At 33.9% G+C, this 27,323-nt stretch overlaps 1 protein-coding gene across 1 annotated transcript in view; it reads left to right on the forward strand.

Annotated features, from left to right (window-relative positions):
- Positions 1-27,323, forward strand: part of LOC110458512 (titin-like) — a 483,136-nt gene that overhangs the window by 201,906 nt on the left and 253,907 nt on the right. Inside the window, exons 113-133 of the mRNA XM_021510245.1 lie at positions 9-77; positions 381-449; positions 709-777; positions 999-1,067; positions 1,440-1,508; positions 2,209-2,277; positions 2,742-2,810; positions 3,351-3,420; positions 3,600-3,891; positions 4,245-4,377; positions 5,434-5,503; positions 5,683-5,974; positions 6,328-6,460; positions 7,720-7,771; positions 8,350-8,644; positions 9,029-9,090; positions 11,797-13,284; positions 15,351-15,490; positions 15,796-15,974; positions 16,362-16,509; positions 16,871-17,286. Coding sequence (XP_021365920.1) covers positions 9-77; positions 381-449; positions 709-777; positions 999-1,067; positions 1,440-1,508; positions 2,209-2,277; positions 2,742-2,810; positions 3,351-3,420; positions 3,600-3,891; positions 4,245-4,377; positions 5,434-5,503; positions 5,683-5,974; positions 6,328-6,460; positions 7,720-7,771; positions 8,350-8,644; positions 9,029-9,090; positions 11,797-13,284; positions 15,351-15,490; positions 15,796-15,974; positions 16,362-16,509; positions 16,871-17,286 — 4,253 coding nt within the window. The remainder of the gene's footprint in view (positions 1-8; positions 78-380; positions 450-708; positions 778-998; positions 1,068-1,439; positions 1,509-2,208; positions 2,278-2,741; positions 2,811-3,350; positions 3,421-3,599; positions 3,892-4,244; positions 4,378-5,433; positions 5,504-5,682; positions 5,975-6,327; positions 6,461-7,719; positions 7,772-8,349; positions 8,645-9,028; positions 9,091-11,796; positions 13,285-15,350; positions 15,491-15,795; positions 15,975-16,361; positions 16,510-16,870; positions 17,287-27,323) is intronic.

Below are 27,323 nucleotides of genomic sequence, written 5' to 3' on the forward strand. Positions count from 1 at the left end.
GGTAACAGTCGGACTAAGGAAGGGGTTTCCTTTGGAGCAGAACAATTAGACTTTAGGGATAGTCTCAAAAGCAAAGTGTGAGTATAGCAAATGGTTTCTGAAAGAAACCTTTAAAAAAATAAGAAAAAAATATTAACTCAAAGTCAGCTGTAAAAATTATCTCTACTTTTCATAAAGTGCTTGGAAATAGCTCTATATGTGGTTCAACAAATATAATTAAAAATAAGTTTGATGAAATAAAAGGATACATAAAATATATTAAAATAAAATGAAGGGGAGGGAATTATGTCATGAGAAATACATCATGTGACTTTGTCATGTGATATATGTAATGTATGTCATGGGACATTTTCAAATTTGCATGAACTTTAACATGTTAGGAAAACCAAAGTCGGCATGTCCTATCAGGCGGAACAGGTGGATTATAGGGATGCGCTCCAGCGACAGGTGTAAGTAGTAAATTTAAGTCATTTTAGCACAAGCTTATAAGTTTTTTGAGAAGTTATTAAATGATAAATGATTTAAAAAAAAAAGAAACTAACAAAAACAACCTGTCTGCAGATTCTTACCTGAAGATTTTCCAAAATGGTAATTTAGAACTTTGTTAGCGGATTGAATCATTCTGAGTGACTGAATAAATTACTTGCTGGTTATTTTCCGATGCATTGCATGACTGTGTTTTAACCTGCATGAACTTTGATGAAATAGGAAAACCAAAGTTGGAACAACCTTTGCGACAGAACAGGTTGATCACAGAGATGCTCTTCAAAAGCAGGTGTAAGTAGTGAACGTTGAAACTTTTTTTTCGTTCTAGAAAGTTTTCCCAAATTTCAAAATATCAAACAGCATTATTAATATTTCATAAAAAATGTAGCTAAAATGGATGCAAGTCCTTTGAATAAAATAAAATACCAAAACTAATAATACATTATAAAACTATGTGTCGTAACATGATAAATGACGCTCTACTGATTGGCATGTCAAACTTCCATACATAGGCAAACCAAGGTGGGCACGTCTTTTGCCACGGAACAAGTTGATTATAGAGATGCGCTTCAGCGCCAGGTGTAAGTAGTTAATAATGTTTTGTTAGAAATTCAAATTTTAGCTTTTTAGTTTTGAAAGATATTCCTTTTTTCAAAATAGACATAGCTTTAAAACAAATATCAGAAATGTAATTTTACTTTTAAACGGCAGATGAGACTAATTTCATAAACCATTGTATCCAAATATCACATTTAGTCACGATTACATTTTGTACACTCTATCATCATTGGATGTCTCTTTACCATTATAAAGACAAATGTTGAACAGAATTTATAAAACAGGTCTGTTAATGACTTTTACTGCGAGCTTTAATCAGCGAATCCTATTTTCATTATGTAATTTGCATGTTTGCTCTCATTGTGTGTCTTACTTGCATGGTTTTGATGATACAGCGATACCAAGGTCGGCACAGTCTATGCTTCAGAACAGGTGGACTATAGAGACACGCTCCAGAGGGAAGTGTGAGTACTTCTTAAACAAAGGGAGATAAGCAAAGAGAATCCACGCACTGAGAGAGGATATCTATATAGTTCAAGGGGGGTAACTCTAGAATAGGACCAAAGGGGGTAACTCTAGAATAGGACTAAAGGGGGTAACTGTAGAATAGGACCAAAGGGTGGTAACTCTAGAATGGGACCAAAGGGGGGTAACTCTAGAATAGGACCAAAGGGGGGTAACTCTAGAATAGGACCAAAGGGGGGTAACTGTAGAATAGGACCAAAGGGGGATAACTGTAGAATAATACCAAAGGGGGTAACTCTAGAATAGGACTAAAGGGGAATAGCTCTAAAATGGGACCGCAAGGGGGTTAACTATAGAATAAGATCACACAGTTTTTACTATAGAGGAGGACCACAGGGGGATAACTCTAGGTTAGGACCAAAGAGAGAACTGCTCTAGGTTAGGACCAAAGACTGGACAACTCTAGATTAGGACCAAAGAGAGGACAACTCTTAAGGGAGAACAAATCCTGATTTTTTTTTTCTAAATTAGGAATAACTCTGTTGAAGGAACTCAAGGATTACATACTGAACAGAAAATTGAAATAGGATTGTTTTAATGATTTTCATTGATAATAAAAACTGTTTTGAAAAGTTTTGAACTGATGTTTGTTTTGCATGTAATTATATTGTGATGTGCATGGTGGTTTGTGTTACACAGAACGACAAAGGTTGGGGTCACTTACGAATCTGAGCAGGTTGACTACCGCGATGCCTTACAGACAAAGGTGTAAGTATTTCGCCCTGCCGTAGGGCAGAGAGAATGAGACGATTACCTGTCTAACGATGCAAACAAAAAAATAAAAAAACATTACAGAGAGTTTATTTAATATTTAATTAAATTTCAAACAATTTCTTTCTGATATCAACATTTTTACCAAAAGTAATACTTACAGAATAAGATGTTGGAAGAAAAAGATTTTACAGAAGAACATCAACATTCTTGAACCTAAAATTCTGATGAAAAAATGAAAGATCTTTGAAGTATGAAGTAAAACTAGATAACATAATGAGTTGAAATTAAGTTTTAATGAATTTTTACCTAACACAATGACATCTAAAGAGAAATGTTAATGTCATAATCATATCGAAATTTTCAATTTACTTATAAATTGGAGAGAAATATTTATTGTCTAGAAACAGTAAAATTGCATTGGTTTTGCATGTTGCATGGTTTGCTTGTGTTTGCAATAGGACAACCAAGGTAGGGACCCAAGGTTACCAGGCCGAGCAAATAGACTTCCGCGAAGTTTTACAAAAACAGTGAGTGGAATTTATTTCAGAATCATCCTCATCAGACGGATTCTTCTCCTTTTTTTGCAGGATTTATGCATTTGTTGAACCATCATATTTTATAGATCATTTATTTAATTGAATTTTTTTTTATGTAAAGATATCATTCATAAGAGATGTATCAATTACTATGATTTGAAATGTCAAGTCTATCTCAGACGTTAAAATATGGAGTATTTTATTATCATATTATCGTACCTATTTTATCTTTACTCATTCACCCCTGAAATTTCATGATAAACTATTCCAACATTTTAATTGGAAGAGTTCAAATGTGTCTTCAGGGGTGAATGAGTGAAGGTGTATCATTATGAATAAATGTTTCTTCGATCCCGATACCAGTGTGTGATGCCTACAGAGGTTTGTGTGACACCTGTAGCTATGTCTGTGAAGGACTTATAAATAGATGTTTGCGTGACCCCTACAGGTGTGTTTGTGAAGGACTTATAAATAGATGTTTGCGTGACCCCTACAGGTGTGTTTGTCAATGGTTTATTTCTGTTGTTTCAGGACTTTGGAGGAATCCCAGACGGAAGTCCTGACAGCCGAACAGGTAGACTTCCGTGATGTTCTCCAGCATGTAAGTCTGTCGATGGCATTATAAAGTCACTCTGCATCCTAATCTTACCCCAATGTACACGTTAAAATTCATAAACGATATTTTATCAATTTTTTATGTGGAACTCTTTTAGAATGGAGAAGCATATAACATTAAGGTAGCATTCATCCTTAAACACATCTATATATCACTCTGTTTAGGTCGAAGTGGTCGCACCAAGATTCGAGACCAGGATCGAGAGCGTGGTTACCAAGGAAGGTGAACCCGCCAAATTTTTCGTGAAAGTCACAGGAAAGCCGGCCCCCACCATTTCGTGGCACCATGACGACCAAGTTCTCACCACTGACGAGATCTACAGGGTCACAGAGGGTGAGGAAGGGGAGAGCACTCTTGAACTGCCTGAAGTGTTCCTAGAGGACACTGGCAGGTATACAGTCAAAGCTGTCAACGAAGCTGGTGAAGCTATCGCCACAGCAGCACTAACAGTGACAGGTATGTTCGAGCCTTTATCCTTACTTGCTATGTTTTCCATGTATGTAATTTTATGTGAAATTCAATCATGGAGAAAAAGAAAAAAATGAGAAAAATTGAGAAAGAAATTTTATATGTCTGATTGTATCAGATTTCTTTCCAGAACAAAAGGTTGTTGCTGTGTGCTTAGGAAAATCAGAGCATAAATGATTTTGTCAATTCAATATTGAAAGGAAATGGAAAGAAAATATTCTAGGAGAAAATATACTGAAATGATATCTATAACTATCTGATGAAGATTTTCTCAAAACCAAAATGAGGTATAGTTATTGTCCAAAGAAAATCTGAGGAGACCTTTTTTCTCAATTTTGCAGAGGAAATCGTTCAAGAGGAAACTTTCTCAACAACAGAAATCATTCAACAGGAAGTTACGCAGACAGTCGAATCGGAACAAGTGGTTTCTGTCCAGCAAACCATAGAAACCTCTGATGTCACCAGAACACAAGTGTATGTAGCATTTCAGTTTTTTTAACTCATTCACTCCTACATATTTAAAATGGACTTGCCCGGTCTGTGAATTCTGTGATTTGGTAAGGTTCAAATGTTACTTTAGGGGTGAATGGGTTAAATAGTTCTGAACACAAGTGTTTGTAGCGTTTAATCTTCTTTTTCCAAGTAGTTTTGCAGGATTCTGTTGTTCAGAGCACTTTGAAATTAATGAGAAGATAATCTAAATTTTAAAAAAATACTATAATTTTTTTCATCAGCATCTGATATTGATATGGTGTTTGCTTTTATATGAGCGTTAATCCTTTCTCCACTGTAGACAATAATGGACTCATCCAGATAAATGTATGATAGAGTCTACTAAAGCTACCTAGGGGTGAAAGGGTTAAAGGTCCTTACATATGTATCTTGTGAAGACAATATCCCGTCACATTGCCAGGTTCTGTAATTTCTTCTTCTGTACAATTCTCACAGGCGACAATTTTTTGGTTATAAGTCTCCACCAGGACTTCTAGACTTCAGAAATGTTTTACGACCTATTACAATGAGGTCAAGGTGAGAAATGGGTTCTGTTACCGCGGCAACAAGGCCCATAACACAGAGTTGGATTGAAGTTTGATTGCTGAGGATAAAAAGTGTTGTTTTTTTGTTAGTTTTTTTCCAGTAAAAACATGCTAGATAAGTTTTGCTAGAAAAAAGAAAGTAGCCTCTTTCCATGGGTATTTGAAAAATTAAAAAAATTAATGAATTGAGTAATGTTTTGTGTGATGAAGTTTTTCAATTAATGTCGTACCTATTTTATCTTTACTCATTCACCCCTGAAATTTCATGATAAACTATTCCAACATTTTAATTGGAAGAGTTCAAATGTGTCTTCAGGGGTGAATGAGTGAAGGTGTATCATTATGAATAAATGTTTCTTCGATCCCGATACCAGTGTGTGATGCCTACAGAGGTTTGTGTGACCCCTGTAGCTAGTCTGTGAAGGACTTATAAATAGATGTTTGCGTGACCCCTACAGGTGTGTTTGTCAATGGTTTATTTCTGTTGTTTCAGGACTTTGGAGGAATCCCAGACGGAAGTCCTGACAGCCGAACAGGTAGACTTCCGTGATGTTCTCCAGCATTTAAGTCTGTCGATTGCATTATAAAGTCACTCTGCATCCTAATCTTACCCCAATGTACACGTTAAAATTCATAAACGATATTTTATCAATTTTTTATGTGGAACTCTTTTAGAATGGAGAAGCATATAACATTAAGGTAGCATTCATCCTTAAATACATCTATATATCACTCTGTTTAGGTCGAAGTGGTCGCACCAAGATTCGAGACCATGATCGAGAGCGTGGTTACCAAGGAAGGTGAACCCGCCAAATTTTTCGTGAAAGTCACAGGAAAGCCGGCCCCCACCATTTCGTGGCACCATGACGACCAAGTTCTCACCACTGACGAGATCTACAGGGTCACAGAGGGTGAGGAAGGGGAGAGCACTCTTGAACTGCCTGAAGTGTTCCCAGAGGACACTGGCAGGTATACAGTCAAAGCTGTCAACGAAGCTGGTGAAGCTATCGCCACAGCAGCACTAACAGTGACAGGTATGTTCGAGCCTTTATCCTTACTTGCTATGTTTTCCATGTATGTAATTTTATGTGAAATTCAATCATGGAGAAAAAGAAAAAAATGAGAAAAATTGAGAAAGAAATTTTATATGTCTGATTGTATCAGATTTCTTTCCAGAACAAAAGGTTGTTGCTGTGTGCTTAGGAAAATCAGAGCATAAATGATTTTGTCAATTCAATATTGAAAGGAAATGGAAAGAAAATATTCTAGGAGAAAATATACTGAAATGATATCTATAACTATCTAATGAAGATTTTCTCAAAACCAAAATGAGGTATAGTTATTGTCCAAAGAAAATCTGAGGAGACCTTTTTTCTCAATTTTGCAGAGGAAATCGTTCAAGAGGAAACTTTCTCAACAACAGAAATCATTCAACAGGAAGTTACGCAGACAGTTGAATCGGAACAAGTGGTTTCTGTCCAGCAAACCATAGAAACCTCTGATGTCACCAGAACACAAGTGTATGTAGCATTTCAGTTTTTTTTAACTCATTCACGCCTACATATTTAAAATGGACTTGCTCGGTCTGTGAATTCTGTGATTTGGTAAGGTTCAAATGTTACTTTAGGGGTGAATGGGTTAAATAGTTCTGAACACAAGTGTTTGTAGCGTTTAATCTTCTTTTTCCAAGTAGTTTTGCAGGATTCTGTTGTTCAGAGCACTTTGAAATTAATGAGAAGATAATCTAAATTTTAAAAAAATATTATAATTTTTTTCATCAGCATCTGATATTGATATGGTGTTTGCTTTTATATGAGCGTTAATCCTTTCTCCACTATAGACAATAATGGACTCATCCAGATAAATGTATGATAGAGTCTACTAAAGCTACCTAGGGGTGAAAGGGTTAAAGGTCCTTACATATGTATCTTGTGAAGACAATATCCCGTCACATTGCCAGGTTCTGTAATTTCTTCTTCTGTACAATTCTCACAGGCGACAATTTTTTGGTTATAAGTCTCCACCAGGACTTCTAGACTTCAGAAATGTTTTACGACCTATTACAATGAGGTCAAGGTGAGAAATGGGTTCTGTTACCGCGGCAACAAGGCCCATAACACAGAGTTGGATTGAAGTTTGATTGCTGAGGATAAAAAGTGTTGTTTTTTTGTTTGTTTTTTTTCCAGTAAAAACATGCTAGATAAGTTTTGCTAGAAAAAAGAAAGTAACCTCTTTCCATGGGTATTTGAAAAATTAAAAAATTAATGAATTGAGTAATGTTTTGTGTGATGAAGTTTTTCAATTAATGTTATTTGAAAGTGTTGATTTTTATGCCAGATAAAGTAAAATATAGTTCATAAGAAAGGTCTTAATTAATCTATGTTTTGATAATTGACCAATATATTTGTATTAACACTGTTTGAAGTTTGTACTGATTGTGATTTTTTCAGCGTTTTTTTTGCTTTGTGACTGTTGACCTTAATCGGTCTAAATATGGCTATGCTAAAATGAAGGACACATACTTTATGTCAAATTGTAGATGATTATTGAGTAATTCAAAAGTAGACCTAATTATAACAGAAGTGATTTCTCCCGATGGGCGAACAATTTTCCGTACGATAGGATAATTCTAACAGATTTCTTATTCTTATTGTCTTATTAGTTATGTAACAAGCTGATATGTTTATGTTGATTTAGTTTTCCTGCTCTTACTTGCGGCAGTTTATGAATTCCCTGTAATATATAGCCAACGTAACTTTACTTTTGATTCCTCCAACAGAGACGTCTCAGCCGGCCTCATTGCAGAGGAACAGGTCTCAGAGATCCAGAAGGTGGGTGATCAACCACATGAGATAATAACATGTCTGTTGGAGACACAGATAGAGCCAAACGTATCATCAAGTTAATTTCTGATATGTTTTTTCTGAAGTTAGACATACAATGGATTCCTTTTGTGTAAATATCTGTAAAGACAGTTAAACCTGCTCAAGTTTACTTTAAGAGTAATCAAGAGACCACCTGTGTTAAGAGACCACTTTTAATGTTTCCCATTGTAGTAATTTTGTTGCAAACTGAACCTGTGTTAAGAGACCACCTGTATTAAGAGACCACCTGTGTTATGAAACCACCTTTGAAAATAAATTGTAATTCTTCAGCGAGGTCTGTTAATGCAGGTTTGGTTTTATACAAATTAAGTGTTACAAATGATGAAAACTATACCAAAGGTAATTTCTTTTTTTAATTTGAAACAGATGTACTTTCATATAAACATAAAATGCATGTCTTACAATTTCTTTGATAAACTTAACCATCATGATAGCTATAGAATTCTTTTTTGAAAGGTAGTTTTCCGTATTACTACAGAAATTTTGAAATATCGTAGACATTCCAATGTTGTTGTGGTTTGCAGGTTGGTGACCTCGTTGCTCCGGCAGTTACTGTCGAGATTGACAAAGCGGTTGCAAAGGAAGGAGAGCCTGTCCAGTTCATCGCCAAGGCGTCTGGTTCACCGGCCCCGACCCTCCAATGGTACTATGGCACAGAGCCAATCACCACCGACGAGATCTACAAGGTCACAGAGAGTAAGGAAGGGGAGAGCACTCTGGAGTTGGCCGAAGTCTTCCCAGAGGATGCTGGTCAATATACAGTCAAGGCTGTCAATGGGGCAGGAGAGGCCGTCGCTACAACAACACTCAACATCGTTGGTAGGTTTTCATTTTTCGCCGTAACATTATTTACGTTTTTTCTTCATTTTACCAGAAGATCCACCATCCAAATTACACTGAAGGTGAAATTTAACACGGGAAATCAGGTGTTACTATAACTACAATCAAACCTCAATGTGATGTTCGTCGTTTCATTAACCATTTACTATTCTGTCATTTAATTGCATTATCTCATATTCCTTGCATTTGAATTTATTCAAACGTCTCCTTGGAGATAATGTTGATAGTCTCTATAATGCTGAAATTTCTCTATTCAAATCGAGGCAATATTACGTTTTAACAGTTTTCCAACAATCTCTAACTGGTATTTTTTAATTGTTGTACAGGATTATAACTTTTCATTTAAATATTTTATCATTGTAGAATATGCAGAGGAACAACCAGAAATGGCAGCTGAAGTATCAGTGAAACTCGCTTCAGAAGAGGTAGGCTCAAACCCTTTCTACATCATATATCCATATCATTTTAAAAATTTATTCTTAAATATTTATTACACTGGTAAAATGGTACACAATATGCTAAAAGCTACAGGTGTTTTTTTTTAATATAAAAATAAATTTATATTAAAAAAAATACTTTAATGTTAAATATAACAATTATATGACAGTGATATAAAATTATATTGAAAAAAAAACAAAAAAAATCCAGATTGAATATATTCTAATAAATCTATGTTGAAAGGCTTTGATAAAAATTAAAAAATAATAATGATAGATCAAATGGATTCCTGCGGATATTCCCTTAAATGTCTAACATTTAAAATAGTACCGGATGTTTCAGTTTTTAAGTGCTTCATGTATCTCACACTAATAGTGCAATCATAATATAAAATATGTATTTTGTTGTTGTCCAAACCACAAAAATACGATTTCAGTGATTTTGATTTAAAATATAAAGTCAAAATAGAAGCAAAAAAATTTTATTTTTTATTTTTTTATTAAAAATTTTGTAGAATATCTGCTGGAATCCGTTTTCATATAAATTTGTTTTTGATTTAATATTTCTCTGAGCTATGGTGAAAACTTTTGGAGTGCAAGACAAACACAGCTTTTACTAATATTGTAGTGGTATGAACGGATTTACTCTAATACTTAGACAGAGTCAAGACTATGTTAATTTTAACTAACAGCTTTTGAAAAATATTATCAAATCCATCTGAATAACATAAACAAAAAATTATGTTTGTTTAACTAAATAGTAGCACATAACTCTTTATTAAAATCAAGTTTATTCTGTTCTTGGAACATTTTTTTATTTCCTTATAATTATTTTTTAATCCCCAAATATTAATAACAAGATTGCTTTATAATATATGCATTGTTTGCCTTTTTTGAGATATGTTAAAATTGTTTAATTTAAAAAAGTTTGTTTTAAAATTTAATTTTCAATTTGATTATCATTTAAATGTTTTAATTTTTGTATCATTTATCATTTCATCTTATTGCGTATTGTTCTATGATTTTGAAATTTGAGCATGAATATTTGTTATTTATATTTATTTAAAGTATATGCATGTAAACATTTAAAACAATACTTTGACATTTTGTGAACAAAAGCCTGAACTGATTCAGCTATCAAAAACTGTTATGGACTCGCAAATAGTCAGATTTTGTTGATAAAAATATCAAAAATCATTTCTAAAATTTAAATTTAAATTCCAGATGTGGCAAAAAAATCTTTAAAATTCTCATTAATTATTCATGACTCAAGCAATTAATGATATCAAGGATATATTCTGGATGGATTTGTACATCTATACAAAAACCAATTCTGGATACCTGTTATAATTTGGTATATATCACGCAAATATTTTTGCAGTTGAAAAAAAAGTTTCAAAGTTCATAATACAAAATATATTGTCTGAACCAGTTTGACTAGAATAGAAAAGGTTTGAGTAATGTGAAATATAAAGTTTGGCATGTTCTGGTTGTCATGGTGACCGCATGGCTGGGGTTCTATATCATGTAAATGGTGACAGCATGGGTCTCGGATATAAGACATCGTCAGCTTTCAAGCAAATAGCTCTGAATATTTGTCTTTTAAATTATATCTGCCTTCTCGTCAATCAAAACTTTCTTTCAACAATAAATCAACCAATTACATTGGGCTAACTTTGCATCGGAATGGGGGTGATGTGGTATTTTATATTTCAAAATATATCTAATATTTATCTTGTACATTCTATGGATTCGAGAGTAACAGGTTATGTTTGTTACGTTGGGAAATGTGTACTTCGGATGTTATTTATATTTATGGAAAGTTTGGGATACAATTGAATGCTCTTTGTATGATACATTATTATCTCTAAAAAGAATACTGCAGGGCGATGTCTGTATTCTGTTTTCTTCCAAAATTTATGTTTTCTCCTCAAATAATATAAATTCAATGAATTCTATAAAGATGTAAATTAGCGAAAACAGACATCGGGAAATGCAGAGCCGTGAATGCATTGACAAGATGTATGGTATGGCGATGAAAAATTATACGGGGGATGTTGACAAGGAATGCAATATTGTGAAACATTGAGTCATGTATGGTATGGTATGGTATGGTATGGTATGGTGATGAAAAATTATACGGGGGATGTTGACAAGGAATGCTGTATTGGAAATGCATCTTGAAATGTCTTGATAAAGTGACTTAGGCCGGAGCTAGATTTGAAAGCTGATGATGTCCTATATACAGAAAATATTGGTGACAAGAATATCCTAACAACCCTATTTTATACACTTAACCTTTGTTTTTAGAGAGCAAACATTCACTGCAATTCCCTACAAAATGCTCACCAATTTGTAGAGGGGACTGTCTCATAATCAAAAAATGATTTCATTGAATCAAAAAATTCTTTTTGACATTATTGATGAAGATTGGAAATGTTAACAAATTTAACTATGAAAAAAATATCTTTTCAAAAAAGTAATGTCAAACTTAATTTTTGATTTTGAGATTTTCCCCATTTTTTAATCAGAAAGCATGCTGGTAAACGCTTGCCCTTTTGCTTCCTTTTCACACAGTCTTCGCATGCCTTCCCCGACACACAGTACGAAGTAGGTACAAAAGTTTTCACATGGCACCTCCGTTCGGAGGGCATGCAGGACGCGGGTAACTTACCCACACCCACTCTATTGAAGGAGGAAGTCGAGGTTATCGGTGACGACGAGGAATTCTATGAAGCTGAAGAATCAGTACCGCAATTCAGCTTCGAGGCGAAGGTTGATACTGATGAAGAATCTGACGTTGTGTCAGATACTGAAGAGAAACCAGAATATACCTTCAACGCCGATTTCAGTATTGACAGTCAGATTATAAAAGACAAAGAATCTGAGGAGGAATTCACATTCATCCTCAAAGAGGATGTCCCTGAACGGTCTCCGGAGAAGGACGTTGATGAGACAGATGAGTTTACCTTTGTCACCAAAGATGACATCCCAAAATTGGATCTGCCTCACTCTTCATCAGATGAAGAAGAGGAGGTACGAAGACCCAGACCGGTACAGGATGATGACTTGTCTATATCCAGTTCAGAGGAATATATCTCAGACGAGGAGGTTGTTGTATCCTCTGCCAGCTCAGATTCGGAGCCTGAAACAGACAAGGAACAACGTAAAGTATTGATGCCGGACGTAGTCCCTAAACATAAAGAGCCCATCAAAGTCTACCCCACTTCATCCTCCTCATCTACCTCTGAGGAAGAAGAAGAAGAAGATGAGGTGAAGGATCAGACTTTTGATGCAACTGTCTTTGTGGAGGAGAAGCTACAACCAGACAGTGTACCAGTAGAAGAAGCAATGGTTCCGGTAGATGAGCCCTTTGTGTCCTCGTTCGAGATTGTGTCCAGGGATGAATACATGTCCAGACAGGCGATACTCGAGCCAGACGACGTGACATATGAGGCAAAATTAGAAGACAAGGAAGTTGAACAGCCTTTTACATCCACAGCAGAAGAAGCTGTCTTCACCCTCAAAACAGATGAGGAAGAGGAACCGTCTGCTCCGCATACAGAACATGACTTTGATGTCCGTCTTGAAACTGATGAAGAACCTCGAGAGGATGTTGTAGTCCAGATGTACATGGATAAGAAGTCCGACGATGAAGAACTTTTGGAGGAGTTTACTATCTCGGCTCCTAAAGACAAGAGGGAGGAGATCATGTTTGAGGAAAAGCAACCTGACGTGAGCGTGGAAGAACTGATGGAAGAACAAGATCAGGAATTAAAACCGACACCAGAGTTTTCCTTTGAGGCGGAGATTCAGGAAGAAAGACTAGATGATGAGGATATTGGTGAAGTGTCCTATGAGATTGAGGTATCAGAACCGAGAGAATCGGATGTCTCATTTGATGACCAGTCACTGAACGTCGTGATGACTGTCGATAACGATATTTCACTGCCAAGTGACATCTCATCCGAAGGCATTGAAGAAGATGATGAGCTTTACGAGGACATTGAAGAGTTCCAGGGAACGACAGTGTCTGTTCTCGAGACTGTGCCAGAGGAATCATCGCTGGAGGAGAGTCGATCCGCAGACATCACACCCGAGGTGGATCAAGATGTCTCGTTCTCATTCTCCGTGGACGACGGACCGAAGGATGAGGTTCAGGAATCATTCTCAATCTCAGAGGTAATGAATGGAGGACACGTTTATACAGGGGGAGAGCTGGTGAAGGGAGATAATTTCTCCAGTTTATAGAGTTTCCCTTAAAGGGAGATCACTGTCCCAAAATAGATTAATGGTTCACAAAGGGGAGACCACTTCCACAACTTTTCAGAGTCCTTAAAAAATGGCACCGTACTTTTGCGCAAATTTCTAAAATTAAAGGGAGATAATTAGTTTAACCAGAACAGTGCTGCTTTCTAACTAATCAATTTATAAGTGGTACAGTTCTTACGCCCTAACCAACACTATAGTTAAATCTATAGAAAAAAGTCCTAAAATATTCATTAAATTATAAGATTTCGCATTACTATTCATAACCATTTCATTCATCTGAGGTTTTGGTCCTCTAATCATTTCATATCTGTAACGTTCATCCTTAATAATAACACTTAAGACTATTTCATGTTTTCTTCTTCTCCTTAATATTGCCATTTGTGACGTGGTTTGAGAAGGATTTAAATACCATATGAAAAACAGCGCTTTGTATTGAAGTGTGAATTTAAAGCTAATTCATGCTGAGCATGCAGATGTGCTATATTTGTGGTTGTGACCATCAAGTTCATCAGCTACTTGGCAACTCATCAGTGTCCCAGTTCTTCATGTAAAATTCTGAATTCCCAAAATTATATGTAAACATGTTTAAATAAATTCCAAAGCTATATAAAATCTGTATACTTACAAAAGTAGATATGTATATAGACCAAGAGATTTTTATTAATATATTCCTGAAGATATATTGGGGAAAAAACGTTGCAAGGATCACATTGGGGAAAAAACTGCTCTCTCAAAGCTGGATTTCATATCAAGTTTACTTAAAAGAATTTTATCAAAATATCTTGAATTTTAATCTTGATTTAAAATGAAAACATCAGTTCTGATATTGGTCAATAATGCTAATGCTATATTGTGGCTTAGATACACATTTTAAAATTTCATTCGTAGAAATATATCCGCGAACACGCCACACCAGCTAGCTAGCACTATCTTCACCTGTTCCTAAATTGTACTGCTGAAATCCTATATTTATATATACACTCCACTTTATGCTCCCAATCTCTGTAAACAATCCAGTCTGTCCCTCCCTGCATATTTACACCATCCATTTATCTGCCCCTTTGTCATTGCCTGTAATACAGGCAGACATTGTCCAACACAGTTGCCTCCCCTTGTTTGAAGCTCTCCATATTGAAGTGTATTTGTTGTGTGATGTGGTATGGAGAATTGCGCTGCTCTATTGTGGGATTTTATGAGTAGGTGTTGTCTGTGAATTGTTTTACAGAGTATCAAGCCTTCGATATATTTCCGTGAACAAGAAGCCATTTATTCAAAATCATATCTTTATTCACCTTTAAGGCTTTTTAAAAAAATTGTGAGTTTAGTCAGTGTAGAATTTCCAATATTGTATCTCAACGATTAGAATCAAGATATAATGAAGATTATAGCTTCTTGAATGTTTCAATTTCTGAGAAGCTAACATTTTTTTTTTTATTAATTATTATTTTATGTTATAGATAATAATCTGTTCCCTTTATTATTTAGCCATTAGACAGACATTTTACTTTTATTGTACTTCTGTTACAAGACAGCAATTTCTTTCCTAGAAATAGAGTTTGATCAGAGTAGATTTTTCTTTTATTTATTTATTGAAGAAAAAACCCACAAGAGTTATCTTTCCTTGAGTGGGTTTGTTACCTACCTAAATGGTTTATTGTGGTGCTATGACCAGAGAAAGGTGTAGTTGCATACCTTTGGTGTTTTATGAATGGGTGTGAGCTCTTTTTATTTTTTTTTGCATCTTTTATATTGTGAAATTTTGGGAAAATCAAATGAAAATGTTCTTGAATTCTAATGAAACTTTTAATATGCCTGTATGGGATTATTCCTTATCCCTTTGAAATTCTTTCCTTCAAAACATTTCCAGAACATTTTCATGCTTTTTTGTTGTGGCAATAATTTTAGAATGAGATATTTTGTAATTGCATGGATACAACTTTGAATTGTTTTACTAAATGACCTTGAACTTTGATTAGGTCAAGACTGTAGAGTCTGTTGAGGTTGAGGTCACCATCCCAAGGTTCATGAGAGAGCTATCAGACCAGGAGGTTACCGAGGGTGACACTGTCACCTTCATTGTGGAGGTCCTCGGCAGCCCATTCCCAGACATCTCATGGTAAGGTTAAAGTTCACACTGCCAAGGTCAAATAGGTCAAACATATATATCACTTAAATATTGTACATGACAATGTTAGGGGGAAAATATCAAAATCTTAACATCTATGATGAAAATAAACGAGAAAAAAATGTTGATTTTGGTTAAACTGTTGGAGTAAAATGTACATAATTGTATTTTTTGAAAATAAGGGAAACAATGAATTTGTGGTAAACTTTCCTCAGGATCTGTTAGATTAATTTATCACTTTGCGTGTGACTTCTGAACTTTATCAGGTATATAACCTTTGACCTTTAACCACCTAGGTTCAAGGATGGTGTTGAGATCACCCCCGACGACCACTTCCAAATGGAAGTCCGTGGAAACTTTGCCTCACTTATTGTCAAGGATGTTGTTACCAACGATGATGCTGAATATGTTGTCAAGGCAACTAACCAGGCTGGAACTGCCTCCAGTATGGGAGAGCTCTTCGTCAATCCATCAGGTACTGTCATTATCAGAGCAGGTATACTGATTGGTTTAAACATTAAGGGGTTAAGTACCTATTGTTTTTGCATAAATTTTCAATTTCTGAATCAATTAACTTTTTCCAAATCTTGAAGGAATTTTTGTTTTAATGAATCAATAAACTTTTCCAGCATTAAGAAACTTGATTTATCCCAAGAATATTTTTTTTTAAATTCTTTAATTGTTGATGTTAAAACACCGACAGAAATGTCAAACTTAATTAATTTTTGTGTAATTGAAAAGCTTAATCTGTGGTCATTTATTTCTATAAGTATCAGTTTTTTTGCATATTCTTCTGGTTTAATGGATGGTTTAATGAATCAAAGAAAATCTATATAATATTTGCGTTTCTGTTTATTCTCAGGAGAAGCCCCTACATTTGTGGTCCGACTTGAAGATCAGACTATCGAACTTGGCACACCAATCAAATTGGAGTGCCAGGTCAAAGGTCATCCTAAACCTAAGGTCACATGGCTGAAGGATGGAGAGGAAGTCAAAGATGAACGATACACGTACGTGTTCCCTAAAATAGATTTATGTTGAAGAATTTAAGCTTGTTTTCGTGTTTGTGAAATATTTGAATAGTTTAGCCGTTTCACTTAAAGCGTTGTATAAATCGCATGTCATAAGATAAATTTTGTGTGTTTACAGAATAATTTTTTTCAGAATATTTTATTGTACTGATCTTATGTACAAAAGGAATTGGGCAACAGGCATAGCCTATATAAGCCCTCTCCTTACAAACATAACAGTATATACATATCATATAAATGTTACTTTTACAGGTATTTCTTTAAGTATTAAAATAAGAGATTATTTGTACTTTGAATTTGATTTGACAATACATATTTCAAATATCACAATTGTTTACAGAATTGAGTTTATCGAGGAGACAGCGACACTTCAGATTGCAGAAAGCGTGCCATCAGATGAGGGAGACTACTCCGTAAAGGCAGTTAACGACCGTGGTGCTGCCACCTGCAACGCCGAAGTCCTTGTGAACCTGGAGGCTCCAAAATTCACCAAACCCCTATCAAACGTTTCAGTTGACATTGATGACATTGCCACTCTCGAGTGTACAGTTATCGGTAAACCGACTCCGAAGGTCACCTGGTTAGCCAATCAAACAATAATCGAAGAAAGTGTCAAATATCACGCCAGTTTCCATGACAGCGTTGCGACCTTGGAGGTGACCTCTGTCACTGAGGAAGATGGTGACATTGTTTTCACGTGCAAGGCAGAGAATGTGGCCGGAGATACCAGCTGCAGTGCCCAACTGACCGTGCAAGGTATATTTGTATGATGAACACCTGTGTTGGAATGTTGTTGGAATGTTATTGTTGACCCTTGCATCCCTCCAGTTTTGTAATTGAACCAGCGTCCAATGAAGTTGGGTAAAGTCTAAGTGTTCTTAAGGGGCAGCAGGGTAGGTTTTCTCGCCACTCTGATAAATGTTCAAATGAAAGCGATAGATGTTGCCATCATCTCTTCCCCATGTGACAGTTTACACTGGGTACTTGTTAAAGTGAATTGTATTATACTGCCAGGCTTTATGTGAAAAAAGGGACGGATTTCTAGGCCAGTGTAACTTTGGGGAAATGCACAAAGAAGTTATATTTGATAAAGAGTTGATTTTAAGGTTGTCTTGGATGAATATGCACTTCAGGTTTGTGTTTGAAAGGGGGTTTCTAAGAGAGTTTTGATATATGAGTTATCTCCCTTGAGTGAACATTTTTATAAATGGATATAGTTGAGAGTACAGAAGACTTTTGAATTTTCATATAGATTTATATTTTCAAAGTATACATATCGTTTCTACTTAAATGTCGGATCAAAGATTTTCTTCAAATTTTACAAATTATTTTATTTATTATTATTTACCTACTGTACAGTATATTTCGTTTTTAAATGACACATTCCAATGTAAACTTGTAAAAACCTTACATTTTTGTCAAAAACAGATACTTAATTACCTTGTTGGACTATTCAATTGAACATATAAAACTCTTATTTAATTTTACTTCGTTAATCTTTTCTCTTTAGACAATAAACTTGCTATTCCTATGGAATAGAACAAACTTGAATCTCAATGCATCATTTTCAAAAGTGCTAGATTTTTTGATTCAATGAGAACATCTTCAGGATTAATGCTTGTGAAAGCATTAAGCATTATGATCTATTTTGAAACGAGAATGTAGTTAAAAATTGATAGAAAGTAGCTGAAGATAATTACGGTTTTAGTTATTCCATTTAATGATAGGTCATTTGGCATGATATTATAATTAAGACATTTTAAGTTGCTATGTTTGTCTGAAATTTATTTGTCCGCCATATTTGCATGGATTCATCGTTAAATAATTTGTCAGTTGAGTATGTAAGTACTTGTCAATTCAAAATGTTTTCTAATCAGGTAGAATTTTTTTCATGTTGACTAAAATGCATCCGATTTGTGTTACATGTAGTTAAAAATAAGCACGATCAAAGACTGTTTTTGTTAAAATTCGTTATTTTGTATGTCTTGCACATGTTTGTTGCATGGTTGTGAAATTTTTGCTAGACAACTGTCTAGTATATGTTACTGTACATTATAGATTTTTAGATAGATTTAAATCAAATATAGAATTAAATTCAATCCTAGAATCAAATTAGCTTTTCTGTTTTCCATTTCCAGTCCATATTTTTAAAATTTCATTTATAGGCATTAAAGTGTTAGAATAGGACGGTAGCATAATTGTAGAAAGTGATTTGTACAGAATTTAAAAAATTTGATATCAAAATATTTTTGTAAATATTTATGGTTTATTTACTATTTACTTAACAACATTTATTATTAATTATGTATACAGAAATCAGTGTCAAATGTTTAGAATTCATTACACATTGAACACATTCCATTATGCTTATCTGTTATCACATAAATCATTGTCAGATATTAATTTTAGGGACATTTTATTTTAGAAATTTTAATTTTAAGTCTTTTGTAAATATTTTTTTCCTCTTTCTTTTTTTAAGCCAACATTATAACAATAATTGACATCATAAATGATGTGTAAACTTTTTATCGATACAAATATTTTTTTTAAGCAATAAAATTGGCATAATTTCTCATGTATTTCATTTGTGATATTAATATGCAAATCATTCAAAAGTTTTTCAGTTTTTAATCTATTCAAACACAACGTCCGAAAAAATAAGATCACAGATTTAATTTGAATAATACTCTTTCATTATATAGTTACAATGCATCAGAATATTCTTCAGATTTGCTACATGTACAAATGAAACTTTTAAATATAATAACCTATATTTTGTAATATATCTCCGATTTCCATTTCAAACTGTTAATATATATCATATATCTATTATTTTCCTCACACGTTCATAACCTCACATTATCGTATATAATTCCATTTCATTTCATCTGATACTGTCTATTAACCATGTATAACTAGCTAGAAATGAATCTCTTTAAGCAAAATTGTATAAATTCTTTCCATAATATGTCAAATTGTCATATTTATATTATTTTTGCCAGAATAAACATTCCTTTTCTGAAAACTTTCGCATGTGTGTTATATATATATAATTTTACACATACTGCAAGCTCTTACCTTTCTTACGCATAGCAAAAAATAACAATTTAAAAACTTTAGAATTTTAACTTTATTCTGTTTTTCTTTTTATTTCATAAAAAAAAAACAATTTCTGATTAACTTTTTTGAAAAAAAAATTTAATTTCATACTTCTTTATTTCAATTGCTAGATTGCAATTTGATTTTCAGACTTTTTACAATTTCTCTGCGTTTAACTGTTGAGCTTGTAGTCTGATTTCCGTGTGCATGGCGGTGGGGATGAGGCTTTGTGCGTTGGTCCTCCCCCCAGCTAACCATGTCCTCCCATCCCGACCAATGGACGTCTGTTTAAGGAGTGAGGGAGGACAGAAACAACGCAGTTGTGCATTCTTGATGCTTTGTGTTCTTCTGCGTCAAAATACACAACTCAAGTCAGACCCTTTATACTTCTGGCCAATCTGAATATCCTAATACAGTTGGGAATATTGATGAACATTTAATAAACTGTTTTAACCTCAATATATTGGGATATAAAAACAAAACTGTTGCATTTGATTGAAAATCTTGATACAAAAACAGTGAAAATTTTGAGTAGCAATTTAACTCATTCACCCCTGATATTTCATAAGGAACTATTTCAACCTTTGAATTGGAAGAGTTCAAATGTGTTTTTTTTCAGGGGTGAATGTGCTTAAAAGATATGTAAAGATCTAGTGTTGTGTTTGACTTGAGTTGTGATTCTGTTCTGAAGTAAACACTTCTTTTTCTAACCTTGCAGACCCCTTTGTTTAAAGTACTTCTCTTCAATAGCCTTCATTTTCATTTGCACATCATCATCAATGCACAGCTAGCAGATATCTAAATTCTGTTAAAGGGAGATAACTACTGACATAGGTAATTGTGGAAGGAATAATGAGAATTAAAATTATTTGAGTTATCTCCCTTGAACAGAATTTTTGACCATGCTTAGTAGATTTAACAAAATGGTAGTCAAGTTGCACTGCTCTTGTCCACGGAGACCTGTTACCATGAAAAATGCCAAGTACTCAAGTGTCCTGGAAGCAAATCAAAATCAGTCAATGATTCAATTCATTCTAACTGACCTTTAACCTGATTCCTTTATGTGACCTTTTGACCTAATTTAACTGACTTATTCAACCTCCATACTAATACACTGAGAGTAAGATTCAAATGTATTTAGCAACATACACCAGAAGAAATTTCTTGTGAACAATAAAGGAATGAAATAGGTTTGAGTGCATGTATAAAACATTCTACATTTATCATGAACAGGAGAAATCATATGACGGCCATATAAAAAATTCATAAGAGACAAACGCTGTTATGACTCGAATATTTTAAGCATGTGAATGATGAATGATTGTTCTACAAACAAAAGAATTTGTCCTGGATGACTGAAACCTGCATTTTGATGTCAAACATTTACAGGGGTCAGGGGTTAATCTAGAGACTACAATTCAGAGGTCAATGGTCATACTGGAAAGGAAGACAAAGATTTGTGTGTCTGTCTACAGTAAAACAAAAGATGTGTTCCTTAATAATTAAAACGATACGAAATTTTGATAGAATTCCCTATATAATTGTCTGTAAAACACACAATGTATATTACCAATACAAAAAGATGTTACAAGACAAAGTCTTTTGAATCTATTAAACATTCATGTACCATATTTGACCATATAAAACCCCATCCCTGAGAAGCACTCCTTTTTTCCCTTTTGATGTTTCCACTCCTTTCCCCAAAATTTACAAACTTACTTTGAAGACAGGATATTGTTATTGCCAACAGTTGTAAGACTCTTAGAAAATTCTGTGTTCCAAAGTTTCTAAGTGCACAGAGTACGTTATATACCAGAAAAAAATAAGCATCATATGCCAAAAATATCAAATTTCCATTCAACTACCTATTTTGATTGGACATCTAAATTATGTTAGTAATTTTGATAAATCTCCATGAAGACCTATAAAAATATCAGATATATAAAAGTGTAAAATATCAATACCTTTCAAACAATTGTTAATTACTTATTTTAAAAAAACTAATGTTATAATAGCTATTTCATTTATCCTTAAAGCTGTTCTGCAATATTTACCAGGAAATATTGACATCAAATTTCACAAGCCAGTAATTATCCTTATATGCTTCAACCAATTGGAAAATTGATTTAAAAATATCCACAATAGCCCTGTCAATTATGCTATCATATACACACAATGCATGCATTCATACATCTGCAGGTGAGAAGATTTTTTTCCCACTTAATGATTTACACAGAGCACACAGTATGATACCTGTCAGACTTTCACCTGTATAACATACCTTTCAGGTGTGTAACGAGCTTAGGGGACAAGTCATGTGATCAATGATTGACTTTAGTCAACACTTGTGATAGGGAAATCATCAGCTCTTACCTGTATTACACACCTGAGGGCCTTACACATAATCGCATATTATCGTCATGGTTTCCGATTTCTCCTTATCCAGTATTAATGTCCAGCAGGTATTTGACGAGGCTCCACATGAGAGAGCCACATACACACTCGCATAGCTTAATCATCACTTCTCTCTTTGTACCTTTAGTATCTACCTTGACAGTCAGGGGAGGGTCAGATTACCCGAGTTTGTTGATAAACTGATAAATAATATAAACTTGTTGACAACATTATTTTAATACAGGTAGCTAGAATATTTTTCCCAGTGACTGGGATTTTTTTCTTTTGTGAATATTAATGTTACAAATTAGATTTATTTATTTTTTACAAGAAATAAAAAACAGTTATTTAGAAACAAAATTACAACCACCTACAAACAATTGAATTAACCCCATTTACAAGGATTAAAACACATTTGGAGCTAAGGGGAACCCTTTGCGTACCTCAGATGAAATATAAAGATTACAATATCTTAAGATGTTTATCCTAAGCTGTTCAAGGGTACATTAGGACATCTGTACATTAGTTGTTAAAGGGAGTTTGAAAGTCATTCATTCATTAGAATTGCAAATGAAAATTTGATCCTCCAACGATTTTGAAGGTCATAATCCGTATCATTTCCTTTCGCTACTTAAATGTCTTTTTCTCGAAACACTTGTTTTCACAGTTAGAAGGTTTGTCAAAGGTTTTACAAAAGATATCTACAACATTCTTCATACAAGAAAATACACATTTGAACTAGTAAAAGTATAATCCATTTAATTCGATTTACTTTTATATCCGTTAACAAAATACTTGGGTGCAATAAACCCGTAGATTTATGAAACAGACTATAAAAATGCCCTAGTACATTTACTATGGGACAAAAACGTGAAAATGCATCCCTGTGTCTGTCTGGGGCCTTATCTTTGAGGGTCTACATGAAAACCCTAAAGCCATCAGACATTGATTTTAACTTTGTGCCCACTTGACTGAAATTGAGGCCAAAACAGCTAAAATAACCAGCTTTTTATGAAACTCATATATTTGCACACATTGTTTCCCTTTTTAGTGATTAAAAAATGAGATTTTAGCTTATATCTTAACAATTTTACTAATGCCATGTTTTCTGAAACAGACTATAACTCACTAGGCACTTATATGTGTGTGCTTGATTACTAATAACGATAATATTTATCATTAATTAGATATGAGCGTCCGGCCGGCCTTTGTGTCGCCCAGGTATGGTGTATTGAGGTATTTAACAATATACAACTCTATCCCGTAACTCCTTTATCTGTCTGACCCCTAGGGGTCAACATACCAGCATGTTAACAGTGTCACTACAATACTCAATACTGTCCTGGATAGAGTTACATAAAACAATCGTAAAAATAGTTTAAATCTTTTGATCTTTATCTCTGAAAAGCTTTTATTGTTAAAATTGTGTATTTGTTGACAATTTTTTTATTGTGTACAAATATGTTATTTCCACATGAAAACATTTACAAGTTATTCAATAATGACTATTGGAATTTCTGAATAGAGTTAGGATAATATAGTGGTATAGGGTTAGGTGAGGTATGGCTCCGTATAATATCATTGTTTATTGATATGTTTATTTCCTATGCAGTTAGAAAAAAAAAAGGATATTTTTCATTTTCAGATATTTCCTATTTATGATATTTACTAATTAAATATAAATATTACGACTTGAATAGTATTGTTTTTAATCTTTTCCTACATCTTTCGTATTTTTCATGATTCTTTATTCTCCAAAAGTCGAAAAGAAAGGGGTATATACAGGGGGGTATAGGAGTCATTTAAAGAGGCACTATAAGGGTGTATGTTGGGCATTTAAAGGGGTACTTTGGGAATTATTGTTGACATTTAAAGGACACAATGGGATATAATTAAGGAATATATGATTTAAATTACAAAAGGATATTTAAACAGTCTTAATAATTTTCACTGATAGAAAGAAAAGTATACAACACCTTCAGTTGAAGCATATGTTTGTAATATTAGTAATTAGTAATAAAAGAAATGTACATGGTTTTAGTGTAATTGGTCCAATATGTCCAATATTTCTAAAACATTCCTAAGTGAATTAAGTGATGGTACATGTGATTTGTGAAGGAAATATTTGTTAAAGATTGTAAAATGTATTTTGTATAATGATTGCAGTATGGGATTGATATAATAAAGTCTGTTTTTGTGTCTCGTGAAGTAAAAGGGGGTGGGATTTATCGTGAAAAATGGGAAGGAGCGGGGGCGATATCACCAATTCACTGATGTGTAGAGTATATATAGCTAGTACCTAAATGTTTTGTCTGATTAGAAAATTCAGAAAAAAATTGATAGCTCTTAAGCAAAATGGTTAGTTAAAATTGAGACTAAAACTATAAAATGATTTAATTTGCTGTAAAAGTTATAATAATTTTAACATTCACAAGAAATATATGGGAGACATCAATTAGATGGAAATGGAAAAAAAAATGGAGAATATGTTTCAAATTAAAAAGTGAATTCAATTACAAATAATTATTTTATAGCCAAAGCTATGTTTAAAAAATTATATTGGTCTGCTAAAGTGTTTTTGTTTTATCTGTAACAAAGGTGGGTTATATACAGATTAATACATACTTAAGAGAATTCTACACTAAATCACCAAGTATACATTCAAAACAAGGTCGGAGAGGCAGATGGACTTTTATAAGAATTTATAGAACAAAATCAAGTTTGGACACCGTCAAAAGTTATCATGGTAGTGTACTAGGAATCCAATCTCCTGAACAAGCTTATATCTCCAGTTAAAAAGGACCTGTGGTATAATCCCAGATTTAGGGAATCTTTGTCGAGTATTTTTGGTAAGAAGATTGGAGCTTTGTCGGTCATTGGTGTCTGTTAAAGATCATGTTCAAGTCATTGACAACTTAATTGGACAAATGCATTATTTGTCCATGTTAGATAATGCTAATTGATGTTTATAATTAAAAGTCTATGCATAAATATTTTAAAATAATTTCATGGTGACTAAAATAAAAGTGCCATTTTTAAGTTATTGAGATGGTTAATTAAAACAAATAACATCTTCCAAAATTTGTTTAGTGGTGGTTAAGCTAACAATACGTAAATACGTCATGCCCAGACTTTTCACTGCTAGGGTTTTAGTAAATGGGGAGAGAGTGATTTAGAAAATGGCTTTTTAGTGTAAGGAACAAGTTAGAGTAGGGAACATCATGTACGGAGACTATAAGGGAGGAACTATGAGATTTATTCAAACAGGATAAAATGATATTTTGAAGTTATGAAGAAACGGACAAGAATTCCCAGGACAGGGATGTGATTATGAAGTGAAATTTTAAATATTCGTTGAGGAAATGATTTGAACAGAGTTATGTTTGTGGTGAAAAGGGAAATATTTGGAATTTACCTGAAACAAAGTGATGGCATATCAAAATTTCCAAGGAGAGAAATTTTAACAGCATGTTGTGGAATTGATTATAAAATTATGGTTGTGATAGGTTATTTTCAACAGCTCCAATGTTTTGGTGTATTTTTTCAGGAAATTTATGGATTTTAAAATCAGGAACACAGTCTAGTATCAGGCTTAAAGAAATAATGAGGCAATTGACCCAGAGTTAAAGTTGATGGGGATAACATTGTAGTGAATTTATGGTTTCAATTATTGAGAATCGAAGGGCTAATTGATTGATGGAGCCCACTGATCTGTTGCTACAAGATTCAGAAGCTGATATCTTAATTAGCACAGTATTCCCAATTATCTATGGACTGGAAAATCGTTATGATGCAGTTAACTGTTGTCTACATGTGAGATCTGTGCCGAAGGTACTGATAGTACGCTAGGGCACCCCTATGTTTGTGTGCCATGGGTTAGTATGTATATACAATAAAAGATTTCAGGGAGGGACGATTGATTTGATCCGAGCTTATCAGGGCGAGTTGTCAGTGCGTTTTTGGATGGCCATGGCGGGGAATACCTGACCAGAGTTTACGATAAATCACTGTGTCTGTCTATTTGGAACTTTGTATTGCCTACAATGTTTTTGGTGTAGTTAAATTGTGGCCATTAGTTTGACCTCCAACTTTCAGCTTCTTCATCCAGATTGACATTCCAGCAACTTTTACCGATCAGAATGGATTGTGTTCTGTTGTTCTGCCCAGAAGTATTTAGGCATTGGCAAAAACAACCTAAATAATGAATTTTCAGTAGATGTTTTTTAACTCAAAGACGAATTTCTGGCCAGATGTTTAAGAGTTGGCATGAGGACTTGTTAGAAATGATGCAAAAATATTGTTGCCACATGAGTTAGATTCTATGGTATTGGTATAGTAAATAATGATGTCAGTATCTTACTGTGTCTACAAGGGATCGGAAGGTTTAAAGACGAGGTCGTGACCCCGGGAGATAGTAAATTACCTTTATTGATCGTAAAGTTTGTTTGTTTTTTCCATCAAAGTTGTAACGCGTTGGATTTTATCAAGAAACAGTGTGTCTCTCTATCATACTAGTGGAAAGCAGAGAATATAAATTTGTGAAATGCAAATTTTGGAAATTGATTTGATTGGATGTTGATTTCGTCAGTGGAGTGTTGAAATGGAACGCTTGAAGATCTAAATGGAGTGTAATTGGCTGAATTTGTTTCTCAAAAGAAATAATTATTTTTTGTGCACAATTTTAACAGCAGTATTGTAAATAGATTGTTACATGTGAAGAAAGACAATTATGTGTCAGTTAGTGACTTCAGTGATAAATGAAAATTGATGCGAGTTTTTAAGGGTTACTATTCAAGACAAAAAGTTGTGTTATTATTTGAAATCTAGCCAAGTCTGAGTTTGTGAAATGCATGTAAAATATGAAAGTGTGCATAGGGATGACTTCAACAAGATCAAAATGATGAAGGATTCAGTTTTATAACGGAAAATATTGCATCAGTTTGATGACGCCACATTCCAGTGTTTGTATATTATAACTGATTGAGTGTGTAAACGCTGCGAGAGAATCATTCCGCAGTTATTTATTCATACATGGACTATATTTGTGTGAAACGCTACCATGAGGAGGGGTAGAACTTATATAACTATCGTCAGCAATGCTAAGATTGAGGATATAGTTCTTGGATATATCAACTATGGTAAGTCTTAATGAATTCAAACGAAAATTGTCCAAAAACATTGTAAATTTGTGTCAAAGTTTTTGCACATTTTGATTTTTAAGTGCAAGTTTTTGGTATGGGTTGGTCCAGCTTGAATTTCTGTTTTTGTCAAGTTTGGAGTATTCTTTTGAAATTGCTGTT

This window comes from Mizuhopecten yessoensis, unplaced genomic scaffold (genome assembly GCF_002113885.1).
Source record: "Mizuhopecten yessoensis strain PY_sf001 unplaced genomic scaffold, ASM211388v2 scaffold9639, whole genome shotgun sequence".
Lineage (NCBI taxonomy): Eukaryota > Metazoa > Mollusca > Bivalvia > Pectinida > Pectinidae > Mizuhopecten > Mizuhopecten yessoensis.